This window comes from Gouania willdenowi, chromosome 21 (genome assembly GCF_900634775.1).
Source record: "Gouania willdenowi chromosome 21, fGouWil2.1, whole genome shotgun sequence".
NCBI lineage: Eukaryota > Metazoa > Chordata > Actinopteri > Blenniiformes > Gobiesocidae > Gouania > Gouania willdenowi.
This window is the reverse complement of record NC_041064.1, coordinates 13,222,195-13,234,056: the sequence shown is the minus strand read 5'-3', so window position 1 is coordinate 13,234,056 and position 11,862 is coordinate 13,222,195. Positions and strand designations below refer to the sequence as shown.

General features: G+C 39.2%; 2 protein-coding genes across 2 annotated transcripts in view; one reads left to right on the top strand and one right to left on the bottom strand.

Moving 5' to 3' along the window:
- Positions 1 to 1,302: 1,302 nt before the first annotated feature.
- On the bottom strand, positions 1,303 to 3,805 carry sp9 (sp9 transcription factor). The gene is made up of 2 exons (XM_028436012.1): positions 3,678 to 3,805; positions 1,303 to 3,143 (listed from the first exon to the last, which is right to left on the bottom strand). The coding sequence occupies exons 1-2, from the start codon at positions 3,696 to 3,698 to the stop codon at positions 1,845 to 1,847; spliced, it is 1,320 nt and encodes a 439-aa protein (XP_028291813.1). The 5' UTR covers positions 3,699 to 3,805; the 3' UTR covers positions 1,303 to 1,844.
- Positions 3,806 to 4,009: 204 nt separating this feature from the next.
- LOC114455019 (obg-like ATPase 1) overlaps positions 4,010 to 11,862 on the top strand; it is a 49,503-nt gene continuing 41,650 nt past the window's right edge. The window contains exons 1-5 of the mRNA XM_028436013.1: positions 4,010 to 4,127; positions 7,006 to 7,052; positions 7,165 to 7,256; positions 10,347 to 10,490; positions 10,849 to 10,976. Of these exons, the coding sequence (XP_028291814.1) occupies positions 7,038 to 7,052; positions 7,165 to 7,256; positions 10,347 to 10,490; positions 10,849 to 10,976 (379 nt within the window). The 5' untranslated portion in view covers positions 4,010 to 4,127; positions 7,006 to 7,037. The remainder of the gene's footprint in view (positions 4,128 to 7,005; positions 7,053 to 7,164; positions 7,257 to 10,346; positions 10,491 to 10,848; positions 10,977 to 11,862) is intronic.

Here is an 11,862-nt window from a genome sequence, read left to right as displayed (position 1 = left end):
CCATATTTGTTTTGTTTTTTTTCATAAATACAAAACGGTTACAACAAATTTTATTATATATTTTAAATAAAACCTAAATTTATGTTGGGGGTTTTTCCTCCATAAAAACAAAAAAAAAATCCAGTCTAACAAATTAGATTAATGTATTTCCCTGTTATTTTCTTTAAATGAACCACATTTATGTTGGGTTTTTTCTCACCATAAAAACGGTTACTAACAATTGAATTGAACAATTACAAAAGTTAAGTAAATATTAAAATATTTATTTAAATTTTTTTGAAAAAAAAATTAAACTAAATGTACATGGTCCATATTATATTTTCAAAATGTAATAGCATGTGTTCCGTTTTACAAAATATTGTTTTTGTTGCTCTGGTTGTATTATTTAAAAGAATATAAATCTAAAGTGTTTTGCGTTTGATTACAATGGTTATCCTGTCCGCTCTTTTCATGCGTCTGTTTGACAAAAGGAAGTGGAAATAATTTTTCCTCGATTGCTTTCTGGCCAATTTAACATCTTCCAAAAATAAGTGGGGAATAAATCGGGATCAGTTTTTTTTTTTTTTTGGTTCCTCTCTTCCATGATGTTTTCCCTGGTTCTGAATCCGGGCTGTAATTATTCCTCTGCTTTTTCTCTGAGAATCGGACGCTGCACTGGCTCAGCACAAAGAAACCAGAAAGCATCCTTGAACCCTTTCAATGCCTGGCCAATGATATTCAAATAAAACTCAGCCACCATTTGACTGCGCTGTTCAGTGCTTTTATAATGCAACATTTGCATGTGACTTCTTGGCCCTTTTTTTCATGTCTTAAAAAAAAAATGTTCCCATCACATGTATGAATCTGCTGAAGGAAAAAAAAAAAAAAAAAAAAAAAACAGGCCACATCCTTATTCTGGCTCCTCCGATTGGTATGCAAATGAAAGCAGTTAATTTGGACAATTAGAATAAATATTCGGGGACCTTTGTGAGCGCAGCCCCTTGGAAACCCCCCCGATAAAGTGAAACTGAACAAAAGATGTCTCGGAGATTAATTAGATATTTGATAAGACATGAATCCCTAATCGCAAATACAAGACACATGGGGCTGTGATGTGCTCCAAGTCATAATTAATACCATTTAACAAGATTTTCATTTGGGCATGAAATGTCGTTTCCGGGACATTAAACATTAATTTATTCCATAGGGGGAAAAATACTAAGTGTTGTTAATTTCTGAGATAAGATACCAAATAAAATAAATAAATTATTCTTACATAAAATACAATAATATAAAAACAAATTATAACATTCACAAATCCAATGCCTTTTTAAGATGTTTAATTACGTTAAAATGAAAGTCTTATACGCGTGACCTTATACAGGTAAACATTTATATATATAGATACTTTTTAGCAAAGAAAATAAAAACGGATAACCAAAGTTTTTAAAAAGCTGTGTACATACATATCCACAAAGTGCGTCGAAAGTAAACTCCCTGATCTCCAGGATTACCAACACGAATAAAACAATCAGAGCCTAACATTTACATTAAAAATAAAACACGTAGGTTTTTTTGTTTTTGTTTGTTTGTTTTGTTTTTTAAAGTCCATTTACAAAGATGGCAGAACGACTCACACACACTGTCGCGTTAAAAGTCAACAGGTTTGGCTTTTTTTCTCTGCCATGGTTCATGATTCTTCCGAAGGCCTGCTGGAAATCTGTCTTTTCGACACGCTCGGAGAATATATGCATTTATATACTTTAATTTTGTCAGTCAGGACCCGTTTTTCATTTGCTGTGCAGTTTGACTTTTGAGAGGCTCAGTGGGTTTTTTTTTTGGGGGGGGGGGGGGGGGGAGAAGCCTCAGGGCTCGTCGTGGGGACTCTGGTCCTTTACACTGATTCTGGGGTTCACTCCCTCCAAAATAAGTTCTGGGGACTCGGACCTGGGGGTCTCCAGGTTACTGGTGTCGGTGTCACTGTCGCTGCCCTTTTTGCTTCCTCCGCCCGCCGTGTGCGTTTTGATGTGCTTGCTCAAATGGTCACTGCGCATGAAGCGCTTGTTGCACACCGGGCAGGCGAAGCGTTTCTCCCCGGTGTGAGTGCGGAGGTGTCTCTGCAGCTCATCGGAGCGGGTGAAGCGCTTGCCACAGAAAAGCCAGTTGCAGACGAAAGGCCGCTCCCCGGTGTGCCACCTCAGGTGCGCCTTCAGATGGGACGTCTTCCCGTACACCTTACCGCAGCCCGGGATGTGGCAGCTGTGCAGTCCCTTCCTCCGCAGGCTGGCCCCGGCGGGCCCCAGCCGCTCGGCCTCCTGACAGTTGGGACAGTCACATGTGGCTCTGCCGGAGTAGCGCCGGGAGGACCTGGAGGAGCTGCTAATCCCCGAGCTGCCCCCGGAAATCATGGCGTTGGCTGCAGAAGCGTCTGTGTAGGAGGGGATGACAGTTTTGAAGCCGTCCTGCGTTAACAGGTGCTGACTGGTGGACAGTAGGTGGGACGCAGAGGGGCTGATCCCGGTGGAGCTGAACGCCGAGTGGGTGAGAGAGGAGAAGTCCGGGTTGTAGCCACTCAGCTGGGAGTGAATGGCCTGCGGGGTCCCGGAGTGGAGCGACGTCTGCAACGAACCAGCGGGGTTCTGGACGTCGAGCCACGACCCGGGGTTCGTGTGGACGTCCCACCACGAGGACGCACCGTTGGCCACCTCCCCGGAGATGGTGGAGTGGAAACCCGACTTGTACCACGACTCGTACGGATGCGCCATGCCCACCCGCGGGTATAAAGTCTCAGCAGACGTGTGGACTTTGGAGATAAAGGCAGACTGTCCGGAATCCTGCGAGCTGACGCTGGCAGAGTTGGTAAACAGCCCGCTGTAGTCTGTGGAAAAGGCGGAGGATGTTGGAGAGGTGGAGGCTAAGCAGAAGGCGCTGTTTCCAGTGCCGTTGTTCGGGGTTAGTCCGGTGGAGCCTCGGCTTGTTGCCACCGTGAAGCCCGGCAGACTGGAGCCCAGGTTACAGCTGGAGGAGGATCTCTTCCACGGGTGAAATCCGCCTTTGGAGAACGCGCTGGAGTCTGGTAGGGTGGTCAGAGGACTGGTGTTACCGATTTTGTTGCAGGTTGCAGCCAGCATAGCTAGAGGTGTTGTCCCAAACCGTGGCTCTTCCTGAATAAAAAACAAACAAACAAAGTTGGACATAAGACATGGTTGTGAGTGTGCACACAAGAAAAGAAATGTCACACTTGGACTAAAACACCAAATACCTCTAGATGGAATTTTATTCCACTAGTATAAACTTATTATAGAAAGTTTTTAGAAAGGTGATGTGTTCATAGTAATTCAACTGATAACAAGGATTTAATAAAAATTGAAATATTTAGAGCCCAATACTAAAATTGCAGGAATCAGGTAAAGGTAGAGCATTTGTGAGCAATAATTTAAAAAAAATGGCTATTGGTAATAATGCTAAAATAAATAAATAAATAAAACCGCACAATATAATAAACTAAATAATAATAATAATATTTTGATCATATGGAAATATATATATATATGAACATTTTACTGCAAAATAAAATCATTACAAGTTGAGAGAAAACTAACTAAATTCATGCAGAGATTCCCTTTAGTTTAAAAACAAGTTGGCAAACAAGCAACTTTAGTTTCAACTGTTAGGTATGAAATTGAAATCGGACTTACCCCAAGTATCGACGTAGCCATATCCAGGGTGTGTTCTGTGATGAGAGCTTTACTGCAGTGGCTTCAATGTGCTCCAGCCTCACCGTGCGTGTGGACTCGTGTCACACGGTTTCCTCCTGGCTCGCGCCTCACAACACTACCTAGATGTATAGTTGGCGTCTTCTTTGAAGTACAGCTGGCGAGGGGTGGCAGCCAATCACGCGGCTGTGTTCATGACCCGGGTTTTGAAGTCGACCAATGGGAGCGCTGCTTACAGACAGAAGCCCCGCCGTCAATCATGTGTTTGTGTGCTACCTCTGTTCGGAATGTCACACACACGAGACACGATTTGCAGGGATTTTTTTTGTGGGGGGGGTGAACGCATTCACTTATTTTATGTGTATTCTCACACTGATGCTCAATGTGTCATGCCATTGCAGAATAGCGCTCACACGTCAAAATCTCCAAGGGGTAAGATTTTTTTTTTTATACTAATTTTACCGCTTTGAAAAAAAAAAAAAAAAAAAAAAAAATCGCACCTTTTTCTTGGTTCACTTTAATGAGTTTCATTGTTCAAATTTGTGCCCAACACGTTCGTGGAAGATAGTGGATTTAAATGTCAGTGTGGGTGACTACGTGAATGGAGACGGCGTTGTTGATTGTTGGCGGTGCGTTCAGGTACAGTCAGTGAGGATCAGCAGGTGTTTCATGTTTAGCTAATTATGTTGACATCATGGACGGGTCAGGCTTAGGGACCGAGTGAGAAAATTAGGCCTGTCGACGCATTGGAAACACTTTGCAATATATTAGGGCATCATTAGAGACAAATTGTTGTATTGCTAATGTTTTATTTTTACGTGACAGCTTGTTGTGCGTGCAAGACGCGCGCCCCCGTATATTTTATTGGTGGGCGTGCGTGAGAAGGGTTAAGTCAAACGACAGCCTTAATGATCAGACAGCCTGTTTTATAGAAGCTTAAAGTTTGAGTAATCTGCTGTAAGGCCGCCAGTCGTGTCCATTAAACAGATTTAACAGGATGCCTTTGTATAGCTGAGAAATAAAATGTATCATTTGTTTAATCACTGAAAGACTATGTGGACAAATGAAAAGACGATCATTTATTATTTTTCCCGTTGAATGTAGCATTTTTCTGTATTTCTTCAATATGAACACAACAGTTTAATAAAGCAAAGCGCTGATGGATAAATGGCACAATGTAAAATTGACCTGCTCTGGATGTGAATCACCATCCCTATAAAAGTTAAAGCAATTTTCCTGAGAAAGGCTTGACCGAAAGATGTGCATTACAGTGTTCAAAACGGAGAAATAATGCTCTATTATTATAGTGTGAATGTTGCCGGGAAACATAGGCGCAATTTGTTTGAATGCCCTCGGTTTTTTTTTAGCTGTAAAATCCCACCTTAGGGAGAGTGAATAGAAATCAGTCTCATCCAACAAAAAAGGAAAAAAAAGGCTTTCATCAGTGCAATTATGACCATTTGACAGCGCGAGCTGCTCACAATATTAAATCTCTATTCGACACGAGCAACGTTGAAAGAAGATAAATTAATTTAGCACCAAATGAAATGTAATGCAGAATGCGAGCACTTAATCTGTATTTAATTTCTTTGTAACACACACACACACACAAAAAAGATTCAGCCTTTGATGAAGATTGAGACAATTTTATAATACTGTAATAAAGTCGAACACATTTTTCTGTTGTGAAAAATATAAAGATCTCGTGTCTTTTGTGTTTTTCATTAGGGAATTTTGAGTTATTGATTTCTTAAAATGCGTTCTGTTATTAAAAGCACGTCTGCTGACTTCAAATGCTTTTCTAACTAAAATGTTCACCTAAATCACAAAATGTGTGCATGTGCTCTGTTAAACATTGTCTCGCCATGATTTTATTTTGTTCAAACATTGATTATTTTGCATTATCCTGAAATAATGAGTTATATTCAGTGTGTATTTTTGGACAGCAATGGAGAACTCGATCTTGGCTTGTCATTCAAGTGAAAATTCTCTGTTGAATCTGTAATCCGGACTCTATTCATGAGCACTTCTCTGTGGCAATTAGGAGCCTATTACAAGCCATTAGATTGATCAATGTACCTTAAACAATGGGAATGATTTATTTGGTCGAACAAAACGTTCTGCATCTATTGTGATGAGTCTAAGTGGGGGTGCATCCGTCAATAAAAGATAAATGATTAATTCAGAGCTATTCATTTGAATTCATTTTTACAAAGCTGGCATCACTTTGCTTCAAATCTAGATTATTAGGGCCTCATTTTCTGCATGTTAAACCAGAGAGGCTGCTGGGACGAGTGTGTGCTTTCATTTGTGTTTCTGCAGGGGGAACTTTATTTGAAGATGTTTAACTAATTGTGAGGATTTTATACCTGCTTCTCTGTAGTTACTTCATTTTATGTGTCGCTGTGAATGTACGTTTAAAGAGTGAGTCAAATTTTACTCAGTATAAGCTCAGGAAATAAAGTATTAGATAGGAAGGATAACCCTGCAGATTGCATGAGGATGCTAAAATAGTTTTCACACTATAAGATGAATGAATTATGGTAAAAATGGACTTGATTTATATTGAGCTTCATCCCAACACTAAAGTAGTTTCAAAGTGCTTTACAACATCGGCTTGTTCACCCATTCACACACCATTGGGACTGAGCTGCCATGCAAGAAGCTAGTCGACTACTGGCAGCAACTTAGTGTTTAGTGTCTTGCCCAAGGACACTTCGAGGCATAGACAGGAGACGACCCCACCACCTGAGCCACGGTCGCAAAAATAAGTTTTAAAAAATAAAGTTGGGTCTATATACTGTTATTGTCTGAAAAAAGAAATTACAAGGTCGTAAGGTTGTCATGTAGTGTAAAAAAGAAAAAAAATATGTGACTTATAATGAAATTAGTGATTACAATAGACAAACTGTTATTCTTAATTTTCAGACAGGTAAAAAAAAAAAAAAACTATGAGCAAGTTTTTAGATAAATGATTATCAACGACTCAGATATTGATTAAAGTGAGGCTTCAGAGTTCAGTTTCTATCGAGAACTAAATCTTCATTGTTGTACATTCAAATAAACGGGTTAATTTAATGAGTAATTATCAGCATGCATAAAATATATTGACAGCTAAATTTGCAGGTATGGGTCAATTTACCAACTAGCAGTGTCAACTTACATCTCCACTAAGCAGTGTATGGTTTATTTTGAGCTCAGGGAGTTGGGCTGTATGAAGTGCAGTCAACTGTCTGCTTATGAGGACTTGATCTTAGCTTAGCTCATTTTCTGTCAATGAATCTGTGATTTGTATATTTGTTTGCTGCAGGGAAAGTCAGTATACCTTGAGTGTGGGGGGAAATGGCTCCAAAAAAGGTGTGCTTTACTTCTTCCTCTTCTTCTTCAATGCAATAGATCCATTTAAACTTTAGCAAGTATTAGATGTTGTGTAATGGCAAGTGCTCTTTGTGGATGCATTCCCACACAGGGAAAGAAAGAAGATGCACCCAAGCCACCACCGCTGATTGGAAGATTTGGCACATCACTCAAAATAGGAGTTGTTGGGTTACCTAATGTTGGGTAAGTGTTTTTTATTTCTTCTTTTAACATTTGGTTTAACAAATACCATAGTCTTCATTGGATGTTTGCAAACACATGGTCTGTCTATTTTTACTACTGACTGAAGATCAAGCACACGTCACCAGAACAACTCCCACATTAGTTTTTCCAATATTGCCAATTTTCACACCCATTCTGACTTGGACTCCAGTCAAATGATGATGTTGCAGAAGCTACCGGGTACATTTTTCTGATTATTGCAGCCAATTTGTTTTAAGATTGTGGAAAACCTGTGACATCACAGACTGGAAACTCATTAAAAACCAGCATAAAAATGGTTGTTAGGTGCACATTTGAGATGTATTGTAGTTTGGGATTTTTGTCTAAACATCTTTCTGATATTGTTGTATTCTCTATCAACTTTTGTGTTACGAGTATTTTAATTGTTAAAGTTACAGGTGTCAAAGGTTCGGGCACTTTCTTGACAGTATTTTGGGAAACCTGACACCCCCGCCCCCGGCACTGTGTGCATTTTACTCCACCCAGACATGCATGCAGCCTTTTTCACTTTGTCAAGTAATGGTGCATTTCAGCCTCCATCCTGAATGGCAGTGTTGAGTATGAAGTAGAGTCCACATTTTGAATATGTTTTTCACTGTGTATAAGATGATGGTTTTTGCGTGTCTGCTGTATTGTCATTCAGTTTTTTGTTTTCAAATTGAACATTTGGTTCGGTGGTTTTAACTAATCTTATTTGATTTTTCATTTTGAGGCATTCAACAGCAAATTCAAGCTGCTACTTCTGTGTTATCCAGTTCCTCTCTTGGTCCACCTCAGTAACAGTGACTCCCTTTGGTTTTAAAGAGATGGTGCATCTTGAGTTTGTATGGTGATTAGCAGCAGCCTATCTATTAAACACTTTTTTTTTAGAGAGATCCACAAAGTTTTCTACGATCTGAGAAGGACAGAAAGTTTTGCTCAGTCTTAAGCTGATATCAATTTTCCACCTAGTATGCATCAATTCTGTGTAAATGATATGAAGATAAAAATCAGTCTGTATTTATGTGGATTCTTGATGTGGGGATGCATTCTGGTTTCAGGAATCAAGAATCCTAAACATGCATGTTTGTCACTATTTTATCAGGTTTTAAACGACATTTTACAAATATCTAGGTCTCCAACATTTAACGTTTGCATTTGCTGCCACTAGAAGTTAAATAGGCTGAGGTTGTGTTAATGCACCAGTCCTCAACCCATCTAAGGGTATTTATTAATGAATGGTCCATTTTCAGATATGAACCAGCTGTTAGTTGGGCATAACTGGCCATACATCACATTTTGTGACTTCACAGAGTGATTCATCCAACATCTCAGCTCCTTCGTCACTGGAGTCAGAGCATGACCTGAATGTTTAATTCCATTTTTAGCTGCTCATAGATGGGAAACATTTATTCTTATCAATGCAACGCATGAGTATGAAATAATGGTTGGTGCATTTTTCAATAATAATGAATTAAGTTATGATTACGTCTGTTTATGCTTTGTTGCCATAAAAGGTGTGAAATTGGCATGTGCTGGAAGCAACATGTAAACAAACAGGCAAAGTAAAATACCAAGAAAGCTGTCATCAGAACAACAAAGATAAATAATTAAATATCTTTTAGCCCATGAAACATTGTAAAAGTGATTAATTGACCAATATCTTCTTGGAGCTGGTTAGATCAACCTGCCTTTTTCCCCACAATGCATCCTGATTCCTAGTCAAGCCACATACTCGCGCACACACAATTGATTTAATACAATACATGCCACAATCAGAGTATTAAATAATTATATTAATTACTTTTATTTGAAAGGGACAGTGCACATTAATGAACAAATGTAAAAAAATGACATTGTACATACGCCAGAGTTAGCAAAAATGCTAGTTTGCATATGTTGTCCCTTTACAGGTCACAAAACAAACATTACTCACAAGGCTTAAAGTACATACAGTGGTGTTAAAAAGTGTTGCCCCCCTTTCTGATGCATGTTTTACACACTTAAATGTTTCAGATCATCAAACAAAAGAATAAGTGTGCAGTAATCAGGCCTGGGTGTGGCTACAGAAATTGAACTCATGTGTGATCATCCACAGTCATGTTTTAACAGGAGCCGGGAGGCAAACACTTTTTTGCAGAGGGCCATGTAGCTTTAGTTTCTTTCCCTTCATTAATAAAACCCTTCACTTAAAAACTGCATTTTATGTTTACTTGTGTTATCTTTTACTAATGTTTAAATTAGTTTGATCTGAAACATTTACCTGTGGAAAACATGCAAAAAAGCAATAAATCATTAAGGGTGTAAACACTTTTTCACACCACTGTAAATACAATACAATCAGTCAATCATCAACACAAAGTGCATGAATATAAGAGTTACAGTTAAAGTGCTTAAGTTAAGGTGTGTGTTTGCCAGTGTATCAGCTATTTGGACAGTGCACAAAGTCAAAAACCACTCACCATTCACATATACAAATTCAACAAAAGCAATATACAGTATGTATACATACGTCTATGCAAATATGTTCGTCTCTGAAGTGAAAATAGAAAAAAACACCCAAGCGTGGCTGCTGTGTTGTCCTGCAGTGATCACACAAGGTCACCTCGGAACAACCTTCAAACCTGTTGGAAATCAGTCCAGCTTTATTTAAAGAAGTATTACACACCCTTTAGCAATCACAGGTGATTTTAACATCTGTAGTCATTGCTGAGCTGGGACACAAAGATGTTATCTTTGCCAAACCATCACTACTCTGAGACGTTCACCATTGGCTTTAGACTTTTGAAAAGCTGCAATTCTTTCAGGAAGTGAAACTGTACCAAGTTACCTTTTCTAATGAAATATGTATGTATGCTTCAAATTTCTCTGTTTTTAAATTGAGACAAAAAAACAACCCCTGACCAAAAAAACTCCAATTCTGTTAGAAATTAAAGAGATCCTCTTTGTCTTTTGGAAAATGAGTCAGTCTTACATAATTTATCTGAAGTTTGTTGGAATTTGTTTGTAGCATGGGCCTGACACACCAGCAGCTTTGAATGCTTTTGACCCCTCTGCTGTTTTTATTTTCAGGAAGTCAACCTTTTTCAACGTGCTGACAAAGAGTCAGGCCACAGCTGAAAATTTCCCCTTCTGCACCATTGACCCAAATGAAAGCAGAGTGCCCATTCCAGATGAACGCTATGATTTCCTCTGCCAATTCCACAAACCTGCCAGGTATGGGGTCTCATCACTCACGCATTATTCACACTTCAGAACCGCGTTCTCCATTGCTCCCTCCCCCCTCCCCATGTTTCCCCATCTATAGGTATGGGGAAACATGTTGGAGTCTAATCTGTGCTGTGATGTGAGATTGCGCCTCTACTCTGGTTCTGTCAAAGAAAAGGAGGAAACGTGAACCTCCAGGACCTGGTTATATCACACACAGTGAGAGACTCTGTTTTAAGCAGGTTGCCTAGACTCTGCATTTTATATACTATGTCAGTCACATGCTAAACATTTGTCATCTACATTCAAATATAGTTACTTTTTAATCGTTCTTTTTGTGATATTCCTCTTTTTTTTTTGATTTCAGCAAAATCCCAGCATTCCTTAATGTTGTTGACATTGCTGGTCTGGTAAAAGGTGCTCAGGCTGGCCAAGGCCTGGGAAACGCCTTCCTGTCCCACATCAGCTCCTGCGACGGCATCTTCCACATGGCACGTAAGTAAATATTGTAATTGATCAACAACATTTAGTTAGGTCTCAAGACCTTGGACAGCTATAAGTACTGTAGTGTTTCTGAAGTTTAGTGTGCAGCCAAGATCAACACAGGAGTCAGGAAATATGAATTCAGACTAAACCTGACATTCTGCATGAGGCTCCCTGAGTGGATATCACAGGACAGGAGTGTGAAATTCTCTGTGCCAAGTTCAAACCTCATTTGAACAGAAGCATGTTGAGGAAATGGTATCCATGCAGTTTGGAAAGAGCACATCTTTGGATTAAATTATCATTTCTAATGTCACTTCTCATTGTGTCTGACAGCATAAACGTTAGTAACAAATATTAAAAACCATGGTAAATTAAAGCTGGAAGATAAGTATTAAAGTAGACACTTTCCCATCTTCATTAGGTATCTCATTTTTAAATGCTTGAGTCAGTTCTATCATTTGCTAAAATCATGTTTTTTTTGCATTTTGAATGATAAACTGAGGTTGTTTGCCTGAATCATTACATCTGTAAATTCACAGAGTATTTAAATAACTCCCTCTTCTGCCTTTTTCTTTCACTGTGTCTCGGACATCGTCCCAGTCTTTGACAAATAAAGTGTTAGACAAAGGACGAAGTGCAAACCTCCACCAACCCCCAAATATCCTCTTTTGCACGATTCGAAGCCGACCCTATCTCGGTTAAACTCAATGGGGTGACTGAGGAACCAACCTGACATAACTGAGTCAAATTTCATAAAGATCGGTCAATTACAAACCAAGATTTTGCCAGTGATGAGAGAGGGGATTTTTTTTTTCGATTTTTAAAACTGATCTAAAATCAGTATATTGATCTGTATCTTCCATAGAGTAAGGTCTATCTTTGATTGGAAACAATT

Bases quoted from the DNA above. Each gene is read 5' to 3' on its own strand.
- sp9 (XM_028436012.1), bottom strand. From the start codon at position 3,698: ATGGCTACGTCGATACTTGGG. The intron at 3,144-3,677 runs GTAAGTCCGATT...TTTTTTATTCAG, and splicing joins TGGCTACGTCGATACTTGGG to GAAGAGCCACGGTTTGGGAC.